The sequence below is a fragment of the Rhinopithecus bieti genome, unplaced genomic scaffold (assembly GCF_001698545.2).
Source record: "Rhinopithecus bieti isolate Rb0 unplaced genomic scaffold, ASM169854v2 scaffold_81617, whole genome shotgun sequence".
NCBI lineage: Eukaryota > Metazoa > Chordata > Mammalia > Primates > Cercopithecidae > Rhinopithecus > Rhinopithecus bieti.
Window position 1 is genome coordinate 1,414,400 of NW_016841754.1, and position 24,533 is coordinate 1,438,932.

The 24,533-nt window shown below is 41.3% G+C and overlaps 1 protein-coding gene across 1 annotated transcript in view; it reads right to left on the minus strand.

Annotated features, from left to right (window-relative positions):
* RIF1 (replication timing regulatory factor 1) overlaps positions 1-23,030 on the minus strand; it is a 62,937-nt gene extending 39,907 nt beyond the window's left edge. Inside the window, 10 exon segments of the mRNA XM_017866070.1 lie at positions 132-283; positions 4,161-4,299; positions 10,300-10,392; positions 12,954-13,143; positions 16,372-16,466; positions 16,587-16,714; positions 18,062-18,158; positions 21,432-21,510; positions 22,256-22,369; positions 22,748-23,030. Coding sequence (XP_017721559.1) covers positions 132-283; positions 4,161-4,299; positions 10,300-10,392; positions 12,954-13,143; positions 16,372-16,466; positions 16,587-16,714; positions 18,062-18,158; positions 21,432-21,510; positions 22,256-22,359 — 1,077 coding nt within the window. The 5' untranslated portion in view covers positions 22,360-22,369; positions 22,748-23,030.
* Positions 23,031-24,533: the final 1,503 nt, after the last annotated feature.

Sequence of the window (24,533 nt, forward strand, 5' to 3'; positions counted from 1 at the left end):
AGTGAAAGATCTTTTATATGTTCTAGTCTGCTAACAAATAGCAAAAATAACACTAAAAGAGTAAATTGGTAAGAACTTAAGAACACATTAACAAAAACATAAAGTGCTATAGTCAACACTTGTAATGTTACCTGTTCAAAATTAGCAGGAAGATGAGGTCCAAGTCTCATCAGTAAATACCACCAGACTTCTAGTTTTGTTAATGCTAGAGTTTCTGTTCTCACATGGATTGAACTCAAAGGCTGCATTAACAACTTGAGTCTTTTTGCACTACACAGTATATCTTAAAAGAAAATAAGCACACAGGTAAAGAGACATCCAAGCTAAAGATTAACTCCAACATTAGCTATGCAATAGTCTTTCATCACAGCAAGAGAGCAGATTTTAAAATATTTTTTAAAAAAATAATCCTCAGGATGTCCTTGCTCTACCCAAAACTTGCATTTTCATAAACTGTAGTACTGCTGAACCAAAACACTCAATAAGGCAAAATGTATTTTAAAACAAATAAGTAGTACTTATTAGAGACTGTGTGCCAGGGGCAATTTCCCACCAGGAAATACTTTAGGTTGGTTACAAATGAGGGGATGCTACTCACATCTTATGGGTAGATCACTAGGGACACTACTAAACTTCAACACACAGGACAGTCCCGAAAAACAAATTATCCAGCACAAAATGCCAAAACTTTGAGAAATACTGTCCTAGTTGCTTTAGCATTCTCATTACCCCCATTTGACAAAGAAACAGAAGCATGTTTACATTATGTCAAAAAAGGCTATCATTTTAAAAATCAATTACTAATATATTCCATCAAAATCATTACTACTGGGGCCATTGATTGAATACATTTTTGAAATCTAAATAGATTCAGATTCAGGACTGCCCTATCTTAACAATAATCATATTGTTAAAATTCAGCATAGAAATTAAATCCAATCTTCAGACAAAACATTTATGCCAAATGAGTAAGACTAGGGATATGAAAAATTAAGACATAGTCTGTGCTAAAATAACTTGTCAAAAAGACCTTAAAAGGGTTGGGCATGGTGGCTCACGCCTATAATCCTAGCACTTTGGGAGGATGAGGAGGGCAGGTCCACTTGAGGTCAGGAGTTCGAAACCAGCCTGGCCAACATGGTGAAATCCTGTCTCTACTAAAATTACAAAAAGGTTAGGTGGCCGTGGCAGTGGGCTCCTGTAATACCAGCTACTCAGGAGGCTAAGGCAGGAGAATCGCTTGAACCCAGAAGGCAGGCAGAGGTTGCAGTAAGCTGAGATCGTGCCACTGCACTCCAGGCCGGGCAACAGAGTGAGACTCCGTCCCGAATAAACAAACAAACAGACTTGGAAAGGATTCAGTCAGGCCATGTATTTGGTAGAATGGCACTCAACAATGTCTGTTACAACTACTCTGCCATTTAACTATTTCAATTAACAGTTCTATAAGAAAATAAAGGCAGATCACTGTATGAACAAGTTATCCAGTCCAAGACACTTACTTTTTGGGGGCCCCTATTCTTTTCGTTCGTTCGTTCGTTCATTCATTCATTCAGAGACGGAGTTTCACTCTTGTTGCCCAGGCTGGAGTGCAATGGGGCCATCTCGGCTCACTGCAGCCTCCTCCTCCTCCCGGGTTCAAGCAATTCTCCTGCCTCAGCCTCCCAAGTAGCTGGGATTACAGGCATGTGCCACCATGTCCGGCCAATTTTGTATTTTTAGTAGAGACGGGGTTTCTCCATGTTTGTCAGGCTTCTCTCTAATCCCAGAACTCAGGTGATCTGCCCACCTCTCAAACTGCTGGGATTACAGGCGTGAGCCACCAGGCCTGGCCTCTATTCTGTTTATGAGAAGAGCTCCATAATAATATCTCTACAGTAGCAAAGATTAATTGCCATGCAATAAACCAATCTCCTTTAATTACAAAATCTGATTTTACACAGGACAGTGATGGGTGCCCAGTTTTTGACTACTTTTTCTAGTCAGCTATTGAGCCATTCTACCCAGTAAAATTTAAGTGGATGTGTATATAAGATTCTTAGAAGGTTATTTCTAGGTATAGGTGACTCAGCTGTGAAGAAGTCTTTCCTGCTCTTCTACCTTCCCTCCTTCCTGTCTGTAACTAAGACAAATCGAAGATGGCAGAGCAAAAACGGTCATCTGATTCCTGGATGACTTCCTGGATCCACAGTATCAGTCGTGGATTCCCTAGCTCTGAACTTATTTTTAACTTACCCTCTTTAAACTACTCTTATTTTACGCTTTAACTTAATTCCGAAAGATTGTAGTCCCAAACATTACTTCTGGGTTTACAGTTAGACCCAAATACATGCCAGCTCATAAACATAAAAATAAGCTACAATTTCAATTAAAAATTATAGTAGACTGAGCACAGTGGCTCACACCTGCAATCCTAACACTTTGGAAGGCTGAGGTAGGTAGATCACTTGAGTCCAGGAGTTTGACAGTAGCCTAAGCAACATGGTCAAATCCCACCTCTACAAAAAATACAAAAATTAGCCAGACATGGTGGCACACGCCTGTAGTCCCAGCTACCTGGGGGACTGAGGTGGGAGGATCACTAGAGCCCAGGAGGTCAAGTCTGCAGTCAGCCATGATCATGCCACTGCACTCCAGCCTGGGTGACAGGGTAAGACCCTAAGAGAGAAAAAAAGAAAAAAAAAAAAACAACCTATACCCCCAAAACGTATGTACCAGTATTTTAAATAAAAGTAATTAAAGGGCTGGGAGCAGTGGCTCTTGCCTGTAATCCCAGCACTTTGGGAGACCGAAGCAGGCGGATCACAAGGTAAGGAGATGGAGACCATCCTGGCTAACACGTGAAATCCCGTCTCTACTAAAAATACAAAAAATTAGCCAGGCACGGTGGCGGGCGCCTGTAGTCCCAGTTACTCGGGAGGCTGAGGCAGGAGAATAGCGTGAACCTGGGAGGCGGAGCTCGCAGTAAGCTGAGATTGCGTCACTGCACTCCAGCCTGGGCGACAGAGCGAGACTCCGACTCCGTTTCAACAACAAAAAATGTAATTACAGTTAATGCAAATAATCACAATACAAAACATATTAAAAGGAGGAAGAAATGAGATAAATAATGGTCTTTGGCAGGAAAAATACAGGATAACAACTCAATATTACTTAGCAGTTCTTGTAAACACACAGTATTAATTAAATCTAAGATTAACTACCACCTAGTTAAGTACTCATACTAACCCAGTTTTGGGCTAAATATTCTTTCTTGTGAATATATTATCAGAAAACTCCGCTCGACAATAAGAAGGTAAGGTTAAAGTAGTAAATCAAAAAGAGTGACTTCCAAATATCAATATTAAACCACTATTAGGTACTCTTCTAGAAATCCTGAAAGAAATAAGGCCATCATCAATCACTGATATTTTTATTCCATGGAAATCACAACTGTTTCCTATCATCTACTGGCTATGTGACCTCTGGAAAATTACTCAATCTCTCTAAAATAGTGATTAATAATTACATCTCAGGTCTATTGTGATGATTAAATAAAATATACATGAAGCATTCAACTCAGGGCTAACATGTAAGAAAACTACAAATAGGCTGGGTGAAAGGGCTCACACCTGTAATCCCAGCATTTGGGAGGCCAAGGCGGGTGGATCACTTGAGGTCAGGAGTTCAAGACCAGCCTGGCCAACATAGCGAAACCCTGTCTCTACTAAAAATACAAATATTAGCCGGGTGTGGTGGTGGGCATCTGTAATCCCAGCTACTCGGGAAGCTGAGGCAGGAGAATCGCTTGAACCTGGGAGGCAGGGGTTGCAGTGAGCCAAGATCCCACCACTGCACTCCAGCCTGGGCAAGAGCGACACTCTGTCTCAAAAAAATAAAATAAAATAAAATAAAATAAAATAAAATAGGAAGTCACAAATAAGTTATTTTCCCTTTGTTCAGTTTTGAAATACTGTAAAACAGACTTTATATTTGTGATTTTCAATGCCTAGTATGTGAATTCTATTTTCAGTACAAATTTATTACTGTTCCCTTAAAATGAAAACAATTCAGTAGTAGCTTAATTTCAACTTAAAATCCAAAAAAACAGAAAATTTCATGTATCTTGCTTTAAGCAAAATGAATTCATAGAAAATAAAAATTGTTAAAATATTACTTACCTGGATTCAAAGCAAAATTATCTATTAAACTCTTCCAAGCAATAAAAGCTATTTTTTTAATCATGGGAGCTCCACTACGAAATCCAAGTTCTTCTAGTTGCAACAGAGAATTGATGAAACTCCCACTTCGATGCAAGGTCTAAAAAAGGGAAAAATCATTAAGAAGTTATTTATCTGCATGAAACAGAACAATTGCTATCATTCCTTTATTCATTCACTTATGCTCTTAGGATTTCATAATCTAATGGGGAGACAAAAGACAAATTATTCACAAACATAAAGAGATGTGTTAAATGTTACATATGTTAAAAGTCTTAGGAATTTAATAAACTTTAAACACACATTCCAAACTCAAGACCACAAAATATATAAAGTTTGAAGAAGCAGATAATGCGTAACACAGAACACTTCTAAAACGTTAGAGAAAATTAGGAGAGTAGATAAATCCCAAACTTTATCAAAGCAATACCAAACAAAATATACGTTTATATTAAAGAATTAGAGAAAAAAAGGTGTTGAACCCTGAAAATAATAAAAATAAGCTTTCAAACTGAAAGGAAAATTAAGGAAACATCTAATTTCATGGCTGTAAAAGAAACGTTTTTAAAAAACAGCAGTATCTGCTAATAAAAAATAGTAAAAGTGAGATAAAAATCAAGAAAACTGAATAAGGTTTCTTTTTTTTTGAGAGGGAGTCTCACTCTGCCGCCCAGGCTACAGTGCAGTGGTGCTATTTCGGCTCACTGCAGCCTTCATCTCCTGGGTTCAAGCGATTCTCCTGCCTCAGCCTCCCAAGTAGCTGGGATTACTGGCTAATACTACCACGCCCAGTTAATTTTTGTTTTGTTTTGTTTTGTTTCCAATGGGAGTCTTGCTCTGTCACCCAGGCTAGAGTGCAATGGCTGGATCTCAGCTCACTGCAACCTCTGCCTCCTAGGTTTAAGCGATTCTCCTGCCTCAGCCTCCCAAGTAGCTGGGATTACAGGTGCATGCCACCATGCCTAGCTAATTATTGTATTTTTAGTTGAGGCAGTGTTTCACCATGCTGGTCAGGCTGGTCTCGAACTCCAGAACTCAGGGTGATCCGTCCACCTTGGCCTCCCAAAGTGCTGGGATTACAGGAGTGAGCCACCAGGACCGGCCTAATTTTTATATTTTTAGTAGAGACAAGGTTTTGCCATGCTGGCCAGGCTGGTGTCTAACTCCTGACCTCAAATGACCCACCTGCCTCAGCCTCCCAAAGTGCTGGGATTGCAGACATGAGCCACCACAGCCAGCAGAAAACCGGATAGCTTCTGAATTACTTCCAAATATTATGTAAGATTTAAATGAGAAAACTATTAAACAAAAAGAAACATGAGCTCAGGAGGAAAAAAAAAATAGGCCAGGCACGGTGGCTCACACCTGTAATCCTAGCACTTTGGGCGGTCAAGGCAGGTGGATCACCTAAGGTCAGGAGTTCGAGACCAACCTGACCAATATGGAGAAATCCCTTCTCTACTAAAAACACAAAAATCAGAAAGGCGTGGTGGCACGTGCCTGTAATCCCAAGCTAGTCGGTAGGCTGAGACAGGAGAATCACTTGAACCCAGGAGACCGAGGTTGCAGTTATCATGCTTGCACTCTAGCCTGGGCAACAAGCGTGAAACTCTGTCTCAAAAAGAAAAAAAGGAAAATAAAGTACAAAATGGAAAAATGACAAGTAATGCATCACAAATAAAAAATTACATAAACACTAATGCTCCGAACAGGCTATAAACCACATACGATCTTAACACACTATAAACCAGTAACAAAAAAAAAAAAATGGAAGGCCGGGCACGGTGACTCATGCCTGTAATTCCAGTACTTTGGGAGGCCGAGACGGGCGGATCATGAGGTCAGGAGATCGAGACCATCCTGGCTAACATGGTGAAACCCCGTCTCTACTAAAAATACAAAAAATTAGCTGGGCGTGGTGGCAGGCGCCTGTAGTCCCAGCAACTCGGGAGGCTGAGGCAGGCGAATGGCGTGAAGCCAGGAGGCGGAGCTTGCAGTGAGCTGAGATCGCACCACTGCATTCCAGCCTGGGCGACAGAGCGAGACTCCATCTCAAAAAATAAAAATAAAAATAAAATAAAATAAAAAATGGATTAGAAAACAAAAAAACACACAAGTTAGCTACAAGAGCTAAAGGAAATACTTCGTAACAGATCTAGCCCAAGAAGTTAGACACAAGATGAAAACTACAAAGCACTGCTGAAAGAAATTAAAGACCTAGGCCTGGCACAGCGGCCGACTCCTGTAATCTCAGCACTCTGAAAGGCCAAGGCAGGTGGATTGCTTTCGGTCATGAGTTCAAGACCAGCCTGGCCAACGTGGTAAAATCCTGTCTCTACTAAAAATACAAAAATGAGCCAGGCATGGTAGCAGGCGCCTATAATCCCAGCTACTTGGGAGGCCAAGGCAGGAGAATCACTTGAACCCAGTAGGCTGAGGTTGCAGTGAGCCAAGACTGCGCCACAGCACTATAGCCAGAAAGACTGTCCCAAAAAAAAAAAAAAAAAAAAAAAAGCCTAAACAAATAGAAAGACATCTGCTCATGGGTAGAAAGACTTAACATCAATGAAATGCTAACTATTCAAGGCATTATATGCAGATTCATCACAATCCCTACCATGATTTCAACTGCCTTTTTCACAGATAAAGAAGTCTATCATCAAATTAACACGGAATTGCAAAGAGCCTCAAAAAGCCAAAACAGCCGGCATGCTCACAGGAGTAATCCCAACACTTTGGGAGGCCAAGGCCGGCAGATTACAAGGTCAGGAGTTCGAGACCAGCCTGGTCAATATGGTGAAACACCATCTCTACTAAAAATACAAAAATTCAGCCAGGTGTGGTGGCGTGCAAATGCAGTCCCAGCTACTCAGGAGGCTGAGGCAGGAAAATCGCTTGAACCCAGGAGGCGGAGGTTGCAGTAAGCTTAGATCACGCCACTGCACTCCAGTCTGGGCGACAGGGAGAGTCTCCAGCTCAAAAAAAATAAATAAATAAATAAAAATAAAAGCCAAAACAATTCTGAAAAATAAGAAAACCAGACAACTCACACTGACTTCCAAACTTAGTATAATGCTACAGTAATTAATACATACGGTAACTGCATAAGGCCATACACACCAACAGCACAGAATACTGAGCTTGGATATAAATCTTTGCACCTGTGTTCAATTGATTTTCAAAAGGGTACCACAGGCCAGGCGCGGTGGCTCACGCCTGTAATCCCAGCACTTTGGGAGGTCGAGGCGGGTGGATCACTTGAGCTCAGAAGTTCGAGACCAGCCTGGCCAACGTGGTAAAACCCCATCTCTAATAAAAATACAAAAAAGAAAAAAAAATTAGCCGAGCATGGTGGTGGGCACCTGTAATCCCAGCTACCTGGGAGACTGAGGCAGGAGAATTGCTTGAACCCAGGAGGCAGAGGTTGCACTGAGCTGAGATCACGCCACTGCACTTCAGCCTTGGCAACAGAGTAAGACTGTCTCAAAAAAAAAAAAAAAAAAAAAAAAAAAAAACGGGTACCAAAAGGATTTAAATAAAACAACCTTTTCAATAAATGGTACTGAGGAATCTGAACATCTACACGCAAAAGGATGAACCTGGACTCACCTTACACCATATCCAAATATTCACTCAAAATGGTTCAAACATCTACATTCAAGATCTAAAACTGGAAAATTCTTACAAGAACGCATTGGGAAACAAAAATGACATTGGATTTGACAACAACTTCATGAATATGATGTCAAGTACGAGCAATAACAAAAAATATACATAATATACCAAAATTAAAAACTGTGCAATGGATATTACCAAGAAAGCAAAAGAGAACCTACAGAATGGAAACAAATATTTGCAAATCACATAACTGATAAGGGATGAATATCAAAACATACAAAGAACTACAACTCAACAAAAACTCAAACCTATTCAAAAATGGGCCAAGGACTTAGACATTTCTCCACAGACAATTAAACAGCCAAGAACCAAGTGAAAAGATGTTCAACATCACTAGTAACCAGAGAAATGCAAATCTATACCAAATCAATCCCACTTCACATTCACTAGAATGGCTATCAAAAAAAAAAGGAAAATAAAAAGTGTTGGTGAGGATGTTAAGAAAGTGAAACCCTAGTGCATTACTGGTGGGAATGTAAAATGGTGCAGCTGCTACAGAAGAGTTTGGTGCTGGCTGGTCCAAGTGGCTCATGCCTGTAATCCAGCAATTTTGGAGGCTGAGGCGAGCGGATCACTTGAGTTGGAAACCAGCCTGAGCAGCATGGCAAAATCCCATCTCTACAAAAAATACGGAAAAAAAAAAAAAAAAAATTCAGCTGGGCAGGGTGGTAGTCCCAGGTAATTGGGAGGCTGAGGTGGGAGGATGGTTTGAGCCTGGGAGACAGGTTGAAGTCAGCGAGGTTATGCCACTGCACTCCAGCCTGGGTGACAGACAGAGCCAGATCTTGTCTCAAAAAAAGAGTTTGGGGCTTTCTCAAAAAATTCAACACAGAACTACTACATAACCAGGCAATTCCACTCTTAAGTATATACCCAAAAAACTGAAAGCGGGAACTCCGACAGATTTGTACACTGGTGTTTACAGCAACATTATTCACAATAACCAAAAGGTAGAAACAACCTAAATGTCTCTCAACAGATAAACAAAATGTGTTACATACAATCACTCAGCCCAAGAATGCAACTTTGATATATGTTATGACATGGATCAATCTTAAAAACTTTATGCTGCCAGGCACAGTGGCGCATGCCTGTAATCCCAGCACCTTGGGAGGCCAAGGTGGGCAGATCACGAGGTCAGGAGATCAAGACCATCCTGGCCAAAATGGTGAAATCCTTCCTGTCTCTACTAAAAACACAAAAATTAGCCGGGCATAGTGGCACATGCCTGTAGTCCCAGCTACTCAGGAGGCTGAGGCAGGAGAATTGCTTGAACCCGCAAGGCAGAGGTTGCAGTGAGCTGAGATCACGCCATTGCACTCCAGCCTGGGTGACAAGAGTGAAACTCTGTCTCAAAAAAAATAAAAAAACTTTATGCTTAGTGAAATAAGCCAGACACAGAGGAGCAAATATGTTATAATTTCACTTTTATGAGGTACCTAGAATAAGCAAATTTGCAGAGACAGAAAGTAGAACAGATATTACCAAAGGGTGATGTCTGAGTAGGGGAGGAGGGCAGAGGGAGTTTACTGATTAATGGGTACAGTTTTTGTTGGGGATGATGCACAAGTTTTGGGTATAGATAGTGGTGATGCTTACAACATTATGAATAGATTTAATGCCATTGAATTGTTCATTTACAAATGGTTAGAACACAATAAAAGCAGCACACCCCCTACTACCTAAAACCTGCTTAATCATTGAACATACAGTTGATTCTCTCTCATTATTCATAGTAGTTATGGTTTTCTATTATATAAAATAGCCTGGAACACTAAATTAGCAAATACTGAGCAATCACTCCCATGGGAAATACAGAGTTAAATTTCTTTGAGTCTATGGACACACTTTTGTCAGCTGTTCAATATATAACCTGTTTAACATCTATCTATTAGAAGGTATTTTATATTACTGAATCACTAACATCAAATTCACAGCCAGTAGCTCTATAAATCATGCCTGAACAAAGTTTATTTTCACTCTTGGGTATATCACAGCCTTCCTTTGCTTAGGAACACAAACTAGACAGCACCTGGACCCAGGCTTTGGGTCCCAAATTTAAACAGTAAAACCACCAGGAAAAGCACAGAAAAGTGAAAAATGTGGCATTACATGGAATATAAAAAGGACACCTGTTTAAGGTATGAGAACTAAAACAAAAAGGCAGAGCGTAACCTTGCTTGACCTCAGCTGGAAACATGCACGTTGTGACTCCAATTCTTTGCCACCCTGGGTGTCTACAAATGATGGCAAAAGCACTGCAAGTACTGATTTCAGATTTACAAATAAATTTTAGTGAGTAAGCATGAAATAATGAGCATCAGCTGTACAAAGGAAATAATGAGCATCAACTGTACAAAGAAAAGGTAAGAAAGAGTCCAGCATGTAAAAATTGTGGACTGTTCATTAACTGGGCACTTACCCTTCCAAGTAGTTTGACAAACAAAGGCCATAATTTTAACACGTAAGTCTCATTTTTACTCATAAATAGCTTCTGGAGTTCTGAGATTAATTTCTGCAAACAAAAGCAATTAATTTACCAAACAGACTCTTAGAAAAAAAAATCCAATATCAAAGTCTAGGAATAATTTTCAAAAACTGATTCAACCAAACAGTTTTCTCCGTAATAAAAATATTACCCCACCCAAGGCCAGGTGCGGTGGTTCAAGTCTGTAATCCCAGCACTTTGGGAGGCCAAGGCAGGCAGATCACCTGAAGTCACGAGTTCAAGACCAGCCTGGCCAATATGGTGAAATCCCATCTCTACTAAAAATACAAAAATTAGCTGGGTGTGGTGGAAGGCGCCTATAATTCCTACTACTCTGGAGGCTAAGGCACGAGAATTGCTTGAACCCGGGAGGCAGAGGTTGCAGAAAGCAGAGAACGTGCCACTGCACTTCAGCCTGGGTGACAGAGCGAGACTATCTCAAAAAAAAAAAAAAAAAAATTACCCCTCCCATAAAACTCCAAAAGAAAAGCTGAAGCATAGAGCAAATCTGAAGGAGTTTTTACAGTAAATGCTCTAATACAAACACCCAGATTCTACCATTAGCACTTTTACTATGTTGATCTTATCACCTATCTGGCCATCCTACCATCCATCAATCCAACTTTTTTCTACCAATATACTTTACCCTAAAAAAGTCAGCATGCATATCATTAACTAGTTTAAATGGCACTGTATTAATATTTTCACACTAATAATGAAAAAATACATTAATAGCTTCACAATCAACAGACATGTGAAATAATTTTTAGCTCAAATTTATATAAAGATTTCATATATACTTTGTTGCAAGTTTGATAAATGGGTTAAAAAAAGGGATTTTATGGTCAGGCATGGTGGCCCATGCCTGTAATCTCAGCACTTCGGGAGGCCAAGGCAGGTAGATCACAAGGTCAGGAGTTCGAGACCAGCCTGGCCAATATGGTGAAACCCAATCTCTACTAAAAATACAAATATCAATCGGGCATGGTGGCAGGTGCCTATAATCCCAGCTACTCCTGCTGAGGCAGGAGAATTACTTGAACCCAAGAGGTGGAGGCTGTAGTGAGCTGAGACCGCGTCACTGCACTCCAGCCTGGACAACAATCGTGAAACTGTCTCAAAAAAAAAAAAAATTTATATGTATATATGTTACTAAAAAATAAATTCATCAGAATAAAGCTATTTATGAAGACACTCTAGTTACTTTGTCATACTGAACATTACCAAGAAGTCTTCTGCATTTTAAGCAAGTAAAATTTCAGGTTTTAGGGGCTGGGTGTGGTGGCTCATGCCTGTCATCCCAAAACTTTGGGAGACTAAAGTGGGAGGACTGCTTGAGCCCAGGAGTTCAAGATCTGCTTGGTTAATATAGTGAGACCTTGTCTCTTAAAACAAAAAATAAAACAAGGCCTTCAAATATGGCTTTCCATGTAACCTAGAGTAAAAAATCCATCCTTACAATGGTTCCCGCCATGGTCCTATGTGATTGGGCCTTCTTTTCCTCTCACTCTAATTCACTCCACTACTGTCATACTGCCCAGTGTTCCCGGAACACCAACCAAGTACACAACCATTAGAGACGGGCCTTTTGCCCTCATGGTTCGCTTGTCTACATTATCCACATGGGTAACTCCTACTCTGCCTTCAAATCACTGTTCAAATGTCCTTTCCTTTGCCTTCTCTGACCACCTTACATTCCTTTCTCACTGCACTCTCCAGTCCTTGCTCTTCTCCTTAGCGCTCTTCACTTACTACACTATGTACTTAATTATCTCTCCCACAAGAAAATAAGCTCCATCAAGCCTCTTTTGTTCACTGCTATATTTACAGCACCTGCAACAATGCACTACATATATCAGATGCCCAGTAAATATGTTACAAGAACAACGGTTAGAAAACCTAAAATCTGTGGCAAGTAATAACTAGAAAACTATAGAGACGAGGTAAGTTTATGTACATTAAATTTGCATCTACTAGGATTATACAGTAACAACCCAAACATGAGTGAATCAGTTAATGCTCTCCCTCTTTCAGAAATACAATTCCTATTTCCTATTTATTGGGAATGAAGTAAAATGTCTGGATTTTAGTAACAATAGATAGCTCCCCTCCTTACTACTATGTAATGAGCAATGTGCCTATGCTAACTTACGCAATTCTTAATGTTGTATTTCAAAGCTAAAATCCTAGATCATAGTGCAACTATACCAATATGCCCACATTTTTTTTTTTTTTTGAGACAGGCTCTCACTGTCAGCCAGGCTAGAATGCAGTGGTGAGATCATAGCTCACTGCAGCCTCAAATTTCTGGTCAAGCAATCCTCCCGCCTTAGCCTCCCAAGCATCTGAGACTACAGGCGCATGCCACCATGCCCAGCTAATTTTTAAGATATTTTGTAGAGATGGGTCTCACTCTGTTGCCCAGATGGGTCTGGAACTCCTGGCCTCAAGCAATCCTCCCACCTCAGCCTCCTGCATTGGGACTACAGGTGAGAGCCACTATACCTGGCCCCCAGACTGAATTTTAAGCTTAGTGCAAAACCTTCTGATGCAGTATCCAGAAAATTCTTACATAAAAGAACACTCACAGTAGTCATAAGTTGCTCCGTAATAGATGCTATTTCTTGCTGTTTCTGAAGCAATAATGGCATTCCCATCTCCAAAGCAGTTGCTCCCCGCAAATGCACCTTTTGTGCTGAATGAACCACTAAAGGTATGACCAGTTTTGCCCACCTCACTGCCTCTTCTCCCATTTGAGTTGGGGCTTGTTCAATTAGCCTGTAATAGAGAAATCAATGAATAATTAGCGTGACCTCACGTTTTAAGTCTTAACAAGCAGTAAAATATGTGACACACAGAAATATACACAGTACGGCCCATTTGTTTTAGAATATATACAAATATGCATATGCACACAAGAAATAGATATAATTTTTACTAATTTGCACATTACTGCTTTTGTAAATTTTTTTTAAAGAAATAATCTTGTCTTTAGATTGAAATACTACAGTCACCCCTCAGTATCCCTGGTGTACTGGTGCTAGGACCTCACAATAATGCTCAGGTCCGATATAAAAAGGACACTATAGTCATACACCACAAACGTTTAGGTCAAAAACGCAGCACATTCACAATAGTGGTCCAGTAAGATTATAAGGGACCTGACAAGTTCCTATCACCTAGTGACATCATAGCTGTAGTAACACTGCAGTGCAATACATTATTCATGTTTCTGATAACAATGGTGTAAACCAACAAATCTACTGCACTCTCATTCATATAAAAGTACAGCACAATTATATACAGGACATAATACTGGACTATAAGATAATGATAAGAAATGACCGGCCAGGTGCGGTGGCTCACACCTGTAATCTCAGCACTTTGGGAGACCAAGGCGGGTGGATCACGAGGTTAGGAGATCGAGACCATCCTAACATGGTGAAACCCCGTCTCTTCTAAAAATACAAAACTTAGCTGGGCGTAATGGCACATGCATGTAATCCCAGCTACCTGGGAGGCTGAGGCAGAATAGCTTGAATCCGAGAGGCAGAGGTTGCAGTGAGCCAAGACCTCACCACTGTGTTCCAGCCTGGCGATAGAGCAAGACTCTGTCACACACACAAAAAGTAGTAATAAAAAAAAATTTCTTAAAAATGACTATGTTACTGGTTTATGTATATACCACACTATAATTTTTATTATTACAGTTTACTCCTACTTCTATTTTTAAAAAGTTAACTGTAAAGTAGCCTTGAAGGGTCCTTCAGCAGATACTCCAGAAGGCAGCATTAACCACAGATGACAGCTCCATGCATGTTATTGCCCCTGAACACATTTTAGTATGACAAGATCTGGTGGTGGGAGACACTGATAATGATCCTGAACCTGCAAGAGGCCCTAGGCTGATGTGTTATGTTGTTAACCAAAAAGTTATGAAAGTCAAAAATAAATAAATTAATTAAAAATTAAGGCTCCTAGAATAAGGATTTAACAAGGGAAAACAATTTTGTACAATTGTATGTTTGTGTTTTAAGCTAAGTATTCTTTTTTTTTTTTGAGACCAAGTCTCTCCGTCACCTAAGCTGGAGTGCAGTGGCACGATCTCAGCGCACTGCAACCTCTGCCTCCTGGGTGCAAGTGATTCTCATGCCTCAGTCTCCCATATAGCTGAAGATTACAGGCACACATCACCATGCCCAGCTAATTTTGTATTTTCAGTAGAGATGGGGTCTCACCATGTTGGCCAGGCTGGTCTCAAACTGCTGACCTCAGGTAATCTGCCCACCTGGGCCTCCCAAAGTTCTGGAATTACAGGCATGAGCCACTGTGCCCAGCCAAAGCTAATTATTTTTACAAAAGTCAAAAAGTTTTAAAACTTTAAAGTCTAAAGTTACAATAAGCTGGCCAGGCACAGTGGTTCATGCCTGCAATCCCAGCACTTTGGGGGGCTGAGGTGGGTGGATCACCTGAGGTCAGGAGTTCAACACCAGACTGGCCAACATGGCAAAACCCCCATTTCTGCTAAAAACACAACAATTAGCCGGTCGTGGTAGCGGGCGCCTATAATTCCAACTACTCGGGAAGCTGAGGCACAAGAATTACTTGAACCTGGGGGGTGGAGGTTGCAGAGCGCCGGTATCACACCACTACACTCCAGCCTGAACAACGTGTGACTGTTTCAAAAAAAAGTTACAGAACGTAGAGACTAATTTATTTTTTAAATGTTTTTATAGTGTAGCATAAGTGTACAGTCTTCATGAAATCTGCAATAGTGCACAGTAACGTCCTAGACCTTCACATTCCCTCATCACTCCTTCACTGACTCACCCAAAGAACCTTCAGTCCTAAAACCTCCATCCGTGGTAAACGCCAGATACAGGTGTACCATTTTTTAAACTTTTTTATCATATTTTTACTGTACCTTTTCTATGTTTAGGTACACAAATAGTATTGTGTTAGAAGTGCCTACAATATCCAGTACAGTAATATACTGTACAGGTCTGTAGCCTGAGAGCAACAGGTTGTACCATGCAGCCTAGGTATATAAGAGGCTATCCCATCTAGGTTTGTGTAAGTCCACTCTATAATGTTTGCACAATGATGAAATTATATAATGATGCATTCCTCAGAATGTATTCCCATCATTATGTGACACATGACTGTATTCGCATATAACTTATGCACATCTTCCCCTATACTTTAAATCATTTCTAGATTACTGATAATAGCTAATACAATGTAAGTGCTAAGTAAGTAGTTGTTAAACTGTACTGTTTAGGAAATAATGACAAGAAAATCAAAGTCTGTACATGTTCAATATAGATGCAATTTTTCTGAGACTTTCAACCCTCAATTGGTTAAATCCAAGGATGCAGCACCTACAAACGGCCAACTGTATTACTTATTGTTATGCTAAATTCATCATTGTTACAGAAGAGGATAGCCAGAGAACGATGACATAATCTTAGCATCAATCAGAGCATTCAACAGTGGGGAAGTTAAAGCAAGTAACTCAACAAGAAAACTTTAAAGAACAAAAAACAGGGAAGACAGAAATCATGTCATCAAAGAGTTTACACTTTAAAAAAAAAGAGTTTATGCTGTTGGCATGCCTGTTATAACAAAAATGAAGACGGTACTCTCCTATTCCCTGCTAAACACTGCTTTCTAAACAACCCCTAAGCCCACTTATGAGTTTACATTATTTTTAAAACCCTTACAACAAGCTTTAACAGAGACATTTTTCAAACCTGAACTGTGTATGTTACTAGCAGGAACATAACCAAGACTTCACCTTTAACATGGTCCCAGTAAAAATTTAAAAAACCTAGTAACCCATGCACATCTACTTCCATCTTCTGTTACTTCTTGTCCTTGAGTCTTTTGGTGTGAATGTCATTTCCCCCTTTTAATGTCTGTCTCTCATTTAAATCCCAAAAGCCCTCTCCTTCACCTAAACTTATGAAAACTATTCTTCAATTTGCACAGCATCCAAATGCATACCTTATGATAACATTTAACGCTTCAAAATCAACAACAGCAGAATGCGTCTCTCCTTTATTAAACAGTATTTCTAACGAATCAATTATACTGGATACCTAAAAAACAAACCAAATAAATACAAATGAAATAAGCCTGAACTGTTTTTATTGGCATTATAGTTCTGTTTTTTTTAATTGGCATATAGTTAAGACGGCATACCCAAAAACTATACTCACCATTTTGCCAACCACTTCAGAGGGAAATGTCTGCTTAGATATCACCCAAAGTGCTCTGGTACGTACATTTTTGTCTGAACTCTTAATGGTATCATTCAATTTTGAAAGCAATTCTAGAGCATTTGCCTCTGAAAACAAGCAGTTTTAATTTTGTATAGAATAGTTGATACTCTTTAAAGTCTCAAATATAAAACTAGAGAAAACAATATACTCATCAATCATAAAATTAAAAGCATATCCAGAGAATAGATCAGAGAACCAATGCTGATACCAAACTTCTCCCCAAAACACAAAATTCAGATTAGAGGTGAAGGTATACTGAGAGAAAATAAACAACAGACACCAAATCAGACTTTCTTGTGCAATTGAAGTAACTACAGATATCATTGTAGGTTTGAACATACAAGACAATTTTTGGTAAGATGTTTTCAATCCTGCATCTCTGCTCCAAAATGAACAACTCCCGCTTTAGGTTGCTAACACTTCCGTGTATAAAAAAGAGCAAGCAGCGGCTTTTCCCTCAAAAACAGATGGTAACAACTTTGACATCTTTATTCCTAACTTTCCTTCTCTAAAGATAAGAGTTTCCTTTACAATGGAAATCATCTAACTATGCAACAACAGTGCAGACTACTTGAAAACTTGGAAAGCATTAGGTTCTGTGCTTTTATTACCACTTTTAGTTCCAAATTATCCCACATTTATCATTATGTCAAAGAACTTTTCAATTCAGCATATTCCTTAGTGCATATGCCTGAATAAAAATTTCCATTTTTACAGCAATCATGTTTAAATATTCTTTTATTTTATTTTTGTTTGAGACGGAGTTTCACTCCTTTCCCAGGCTGGAGTGCAATGGCACCATCTTGGCTCGCTGCAACCTCCGCCTCCCGCGTTCAAGCGATTCTCCTGCCTCAGCCTCCTGAGTCGCTGGGATCACAGGCATGCGCCATAATGCCCGGCTAATGTTTTTTGTATTTTTAGTAAAGATGGGGTTTCTCCATGTTGGCCAGGCTGGTCTCCAACTCCCGACCTTAGGTGATCCGCCCGCCTCAGCCTCCCAAAGTGCTGGGATTACAGGTATGAGACACCGCACCTGGCACATAACCTTTTTTTTTTTTTTTGAGACAGTCTCACTCGCTCTCCCAGTCTGGAGTGCAGTGGCGTGACCTCAGTTCACTGCAAGCTCCGCCTCCCGGGTTCATGCCATTCTCCTGCCTCAGCCTCCCAAGTAGCTGGGACTACAGGCGTCAAATACCCCTGATTTTTATGAGCAAATTTTGTAGTATCAAAGTTAGAGCTACGGGTAGGTGATGATAATCTAAACATACTTTCTTTCTTAAAAGCAAACCTTAAACTACAGGTTCTGAAACTAATCCAGAGATAATAGTACTTTTAACAGCATCAAATTATTTATACTTAAAATTTATACTTTATACTCTAAAAATATTGACAGTCATAAGAAATTTATCTACCTGATAATTCTGAGGTAATTTTGGGATTATATAAGCAAAACCCCAGGGCTTGTAGAGCAGCACTACTCAGCTCCGAGTTTTGACTGGAAATGTGAGTCTACAAAAACAAAACCACATTTATTACAAACAAGCACAACTGTAAATCAATCTTTAGAAAGCAGAAGTCAATTACAGAACAAACAAATTCATCACATTTTACTCCAACAAATCCTTGAGAATATGCATAAAAAATAAAAATAAACAGGGAATAAAATCAGAAGGCCATGTGTACAGTTTGGTAAAGAAAGGAGAGGAAACTGGATCGAGATCAACTGAATGAAGATAAAGGATATCTCTACACCTATGAAAGCAAAGAAAAAGAGGTCAACAGATGAAAAATGCTAAAGACATAACAGGGAAAAGGGAGTAAGGCCCTTCCACTGAGTAAACAAGAGACTCAAATGCAAAAGCTAACATCCTAACTTTAGAGTGGAGTGACATCTCTTCCTCCAAGACTGGGAGAAGGGGTTAGAATGTAACATTTATAAAGTATATATTATTATCTCAATTAGTAGTTATATAAAACAATTTTTTAAACCTTTATACATAAGAGAATTTCAATCCATGTCAATCTAGAAATTGTTTTTTTTCGGAGACAGAGTTTCGCTCTTGTTGCCCAGGTTGGAGTGCAATGATGTAATCTCAGCTCACTGCAATAATCTCTCACTGCAACCTCTGCTTCCCAGGTTCAAGAGTAGCTGGGATGACAGGCGTGCGCCACCGTGCCTGGCTCATTTTTTGTATTTTTAGTAGAGATGGGGGTTTCACTATGTTGGCCAGGCTGGTCTCGAATTCCTGACCTCAGGTGATCCACCCGCCTCAGACCCCCAAAGTGCTGCGATTACAGGCGTGAGCCACCTTGCCTGGCTGTCAATCTAGAATTGAAAGTCCAACTCATACTATTTATGTAAAAGCTATAAAAGGGCAAATCTGTCAAAGAGGATCTCAGTATGTTTACTTTTACCCTGTACCCCATTTCCTTGTACCATTTCCCACTCCAAAGGGATTTATCTTCAAAATCCCCCATATCTACTTGAATCAAATATCCAAGGAATCCTCAACTGTTATTCCTGAGCAGAACAGCAAATGTTAATGGTTAAACATATGAGCAGATACTTCCCTGCAGTGTCTTCTATATTTACAAAACGAAGCCAAAAAATGCAACCCCTAGAGTACAGAATGTAAGGGATATAATACAGCAACCAGGTGTAAGCAACTAAGTAAGGCTTAATATTTTGAGAGCTACCACTATATCTCCTGAATAATAGCTAGTAAATGTCTGTGATTAATTTTCATTAAACGTACTTGAAACTGTTCCTTAACGATAATGTGTCATTTTCAAGAATGTTGTGGATTCCTAGACACAATCCTAGTTGAACTCTAAACACAACATAGAAACATGTTTTACTTTACCTGGTATGTTTACTACTCTGAAAGAATTCAATTATCCTTTCATTGCTTAAAATTGCTATTGTCCTATTATCAACCTTCCACGTGCATGCAAATAATTTCAGGTACAAATCCTATTTACAAACAATGCGACTTGACTCAAAATGTATGCAATAAGGCTGGGCACAGTGGCCAACCAACATGGAGAAACCCCGTCCCTACTAAAAATACGAAAAACAATTAGCCGGGCATGGTGGCATATGCCTGTAATCCCAGCTACTTGGGAGGCTGAGGCAGGAGAACAGCTTGAACCCGGGAGGTGTTCAAGCCACTGCACTCCAGCCTGGGCAACAAGAGCAAAACTCCGTCCCTCCCCAAAAAAAAAAAACAAAAAAAAGTATGCAATAGACAACACCAAGAGTAGGCAGTATCTCTAATACTTAGCCAAAAATCACGTTAAAATGTACAATACGTGTCTGGAAGAAACACTTGTTTAAAGGCATATGGCTGGGCACGGTGGCTCACACCTGTAATCCCAGCACTTTGGGAGGCCAAGGCGGGCAGATCACCTGAGGTCAGGAGTTCAAGACCAGCCTGGTCAACATGATGAAACCCCATCTCTACTAAAAATATTAGCCGGACGTGGTGAGGGCATGCCTGTAATCCCAGCTACTCAGGAGGCTGAGGCAGGAGAATCACTTGAACGTGGGAGGCAGAGGTTGCAGTGAGCTAAGATTGTGAAACTGCACTCCGGCATGGGTGACAGAGCAAGACTCTGTCTCAAACAAACAAAAAGCATAAAAGTTGGGCATGGTGGCACCTACTTGTAATCTCAGTTACTAAGGAGGCTGAGGTGGGAGGATCGTTTGGACCCAGGAGTTCGAGACTGGCTTAGGCAACCTATCAAGATCCCCACCTCAATTTTAATAATTAAAAACAAAAAAGCACAAGAACAAGGTCATAATAAAAACACAAAAAATATTTTTTAAAAAAGGAACAAGGTCATAAAAATAAGAACTCAAAGAAACACTGGATATAAAGTTCAACTTTTTCATTCTAAAAAAAAAGAAAATTTAAAAGATGTTAAGGATGGTCAGGAAGCCACTGAGTAGGCAAGTGAAGACACGAACACAGGTCCTATGTATGATGTCAAACATCATTTCCCTAAAGCAAAAAAGATAACAGTTGTAGCAAAACTGAGGGTGAATGAGGAAAAGAAATTAATGCTACCTACAGAGTAGACCAAAGACTAACTGTAATTTTACAATCACTTACTTAGATGTAGATTCCCAAAGGAAAGAAAACAGGTTAATCTCTGATCACTGCTTTCAAGAGCACAAACTCAGATTCAAGTGCCCTTAGGCAACTTAGGCAAATTAAATTAATTTCTTCACCTGCAAAGTGATCATTAAGAAATAATCTCATGGAACTATGGAGAGTTAAGTGATAAAGCATGTAAGGTAATTAAGAAAGTACCTGAGAAGCTTTAAGTAACAATAAAGAGTAGTATAATCAGTATTACTACTGTTATATTTTAGATTCAAAGCTTTTGAGTCAACTGGCAAAACTTTTAAAAACCACCAAAAGTGGCTTGGCAAGGTGGCTCATGCCTGTAATCCCAACACTTTGGGAGGCCGAGGAAGGAGGATCACCTGAGGTCGGGAGTTCGAGACCAGCCTGACCAATATGGAGAAACCCCTTCTCTACTAAAAATAGAAAATTAGCCGGGGTGGTGACTGATGCCTGTAATCCCAGCTATTCAGGAGGCTGAGGCCGGAGAACCGCTTGAACCCGAAAAGCAGAGGTTTCAGTGAGCCAAGCCCGAGCCACTGCAACAGAAGCGAAACTGGGCAACAGGAGCGAAACTCCACCGCAAAACAACAACAACAACAACAAAACAAACTACCAAAAGTCAAAAACTATTTAACAAACAGATACATACCTTTAAAACTTTGTACAGCCGAGGAAGCTTTTTCTCGATTTCTATAATTACTTCTTTTCCTTCTTCTCCAGTCATACGACTTAAAAAGCAGGAAGAACACAAGTTTAGATAGTTGACGGGAAAAAAAAAAACTCCCTAAAATACACGCACAATCTTTTTAAAAATTACTTTCTAACTCTTGTAAATGAATTAACCCAGTAGGTAAGGTCCTTAAGGGCATATAGAATATACAATGCAATACATATCAGAAATGAAAGTAGAAAAACCCTCAGAATAACTTTTTACATCCGTTACACGCAAGTTGTGACAGCCTGACTCCAAAAAGACAGAACGGGGATCCCTATCCCTAGTTACTAACGATTTACTAAACCTTTACAAAAGGTTTTACAAAAGTTTAGTACATTTCTATGAAAATTACTTTGAAGCATTTTGCAATTAATAAAAATCAGTTTATTGCTGTCAAAAAAAAAAACAAAAAACAAAACTCTGGGTAGCCACATTTTCCCAACACATCGGAGGTTTACCCTGAAAACCCCTCCTCCAACAACTACTTCCAAGCGAAACTTTTAAAAACCCCTCGCTTGCAAAACACGTGCAAGCTCCGTCGTTCCAAACACACACCTCAAGCGCACCAGCAGCAGCAGTCCGAGAACGTCACCTAGGATACATCTCCCCCGCCCCCCAAGGCGTCCGCGACTCGGGTGTCCCCACATTTGCCAGACTTCTAGAACTCACAATCATTCTACGCGCCCCTCCCAACCACCTTCTTTCTCCCCACTCTAGAGCGCTCCCCCAACCCAGCAACGCCCAGTGGCGGACCTCACCTGGTCAGAGTCAGGTAAGCGTCAGTCTGCCCTCCATGGGAGGCAGAAGGGTCTTCCAAAGTCTCCAACAGCGGCGCGAGGGGGCTCTGACCCCTGGCCGTCATGTCGGCCACCCTGAGGCCCGAACCGGAAGAGGAGAAAATCCAGTGACCGATGGAAACAGCCCCGCGGCGGCCGTGTGAGTCCGGCCCTCACACCCGCACGCCCGCCCCGGCCTCACAGCCACGCCGCGTCTGCACCCCAGGCCTCCGAAGCACCAAACCCCAGCGCGAACCTCCTCCGGCGCCCGGCACCAGGAACCTGAGGCCACGCCACATTCGGGCCTGGGCCCTCTCCCGCCACCACTTTCCCGGGCAGCTTTCAACAGAGGGAGGAGATCTGCAGAGGGCGGGAGAAGCCCGGGGAACGAGGCATCTCGCCGCGAGGGGGCGGAGGGTGGGCAGACTAGGGGCTCCCCGGGGCCTATCACTGTGACCCAGATATTTATCCCACCTAGGAAGATCAGGACAAGGTCCTCTCCGCCTCTGCCCCTCAGCACCCGGACGCTGCCAGAGCTCGACTTTCCCTGCTCCGGCTGTTTACTCACGCGTGCGGCGCTCTCCCTCCTAGACCAAGATGGCGGCGGGGCGGGCCCAGGAGTGCGCGGGAGTAGGTTAGGCCTGGCGGGAGAAGTTCGAGCCAATCCAACAGTCAGCGGCGCACTGGAGTTATCGATCGACTCCCTTCCCATCAGTTCCCTGCCCAGCTGCCGTGTCTCGCCCCTCTGGTCAGCATCAGGTGGTAGTGTTTAGCCTAAGGCGAGAGACTTGAAATTCAAAATGTGACTTAATTGCGCACACTCACTAGACTGAACTTAGTGGACCTTCAGACTAAGTGTTCAAACTCCAAGTCCAGTGCTTGTTGAAGTTTTAGCTACAAATCAGCAAAAGGAGATAACGTACTGTTAGGTTTAAGATTAAGAGCTGGCCGGGCGCAGTGGCTCACACCTGTAATCCGAGCACTTTGGGAGGCTGAGGTGGGCGGGTCACCTGAGGTCAGGAGTTCGAGACCAGCCTGGCCAACACATGGTGAAAGCCCCCGTCTCCTACCTAAAGAAAAAAAAAAAAAAAAAAAAAATTTAGCTGGGTGGTGGTGGCGCACGCCTGTAGTCCCAGCCACTTGGAAAACTGAGGCAACGGAGAATCGCTTGAACCCGGGAGGCGGAGGCTTGCAGTGAGCCGAATCACGCCACTCGCACTAACAGCCTGAGCACAGCAAGTAAGAGTAAGACTCCGTCTCTCAAAAAAAAAAAAGAAAGAAAAGAGCTGTATCTCCAGAAGGCTAGATTGCCACGCTCTGGTTCCATGTGACTTAGCAAGTTAGTTAACCTACGATGCACTCAATTTTCCTCCTCTAAAAACAGGGCTTTTTTAAATAGGTGAAGTGAGAAAAAGGTTTGAGAGCCCAATGTTCTCAAGTCTTAAGCGTACATAACAATGGCCCTGGGGATATTCGTTATTAAACTGCAGCTTCTGGCCCGCCTTTATGCAATTCAGTAGATTTAGGTAGCTCCCGAGGATGGTGCTTCTCTCTTTAGGCCCTGGGGGGTGAGGGTGGATTTGCCGGGCCCTTCTTCCTAGGAAACTTCGGTAAACATAATGACAAGTGTCATTTATCCTTATTGTTAAGTATGCGCTCCCCTTTTCTTTTCTTTATTTTTTTACTTTTCTTTTTTTTTTGAGACGGAGCGTCGTTCCTTTCGCCATCGCTGGAGTGCAGTACGGCGATCTAGGCTCACTGGCAACCTCTGTGCTCCAGGGTTCATGCGAGTCTCTGCCTCAGCCCCGAGCACTGGATTACAGACGCCCGCCACCACACCCGCTAATTTTGTATTTTAGTAAGAGACGGGGGTTTCAACCATCTCTGGCCGTGCTGTCTCCGAACGCCTCAACCCGACTCCGTGACCCACCCGCTCTCAGCCTCCAAAGTGCTGGCGACACACATTAAAAGACCGAGCCACCGTGCCGGGCCTGTGTGGTGGTTTTTTTATTGTCCTGCCTCTACCCATTGGAATATAAATTCCCTGTGGGAACAGGGATTTTGCTTTTTTTTTTTTTCCCATACTTTTCCGTTTATATTAAAGGACTGGGGGGGGGGGGGGTTCATTGTTGCTTGTATTTCTTTCATATGTATGGTTCTTTGATCTTCCAAAAATGTTATGTTTTAAATTTTATTATTTTTAAAGACAAGGCCTTGCTCTGTTGCCTGGGCTGGAGTGCAATTGGTGGTGTGATCATGA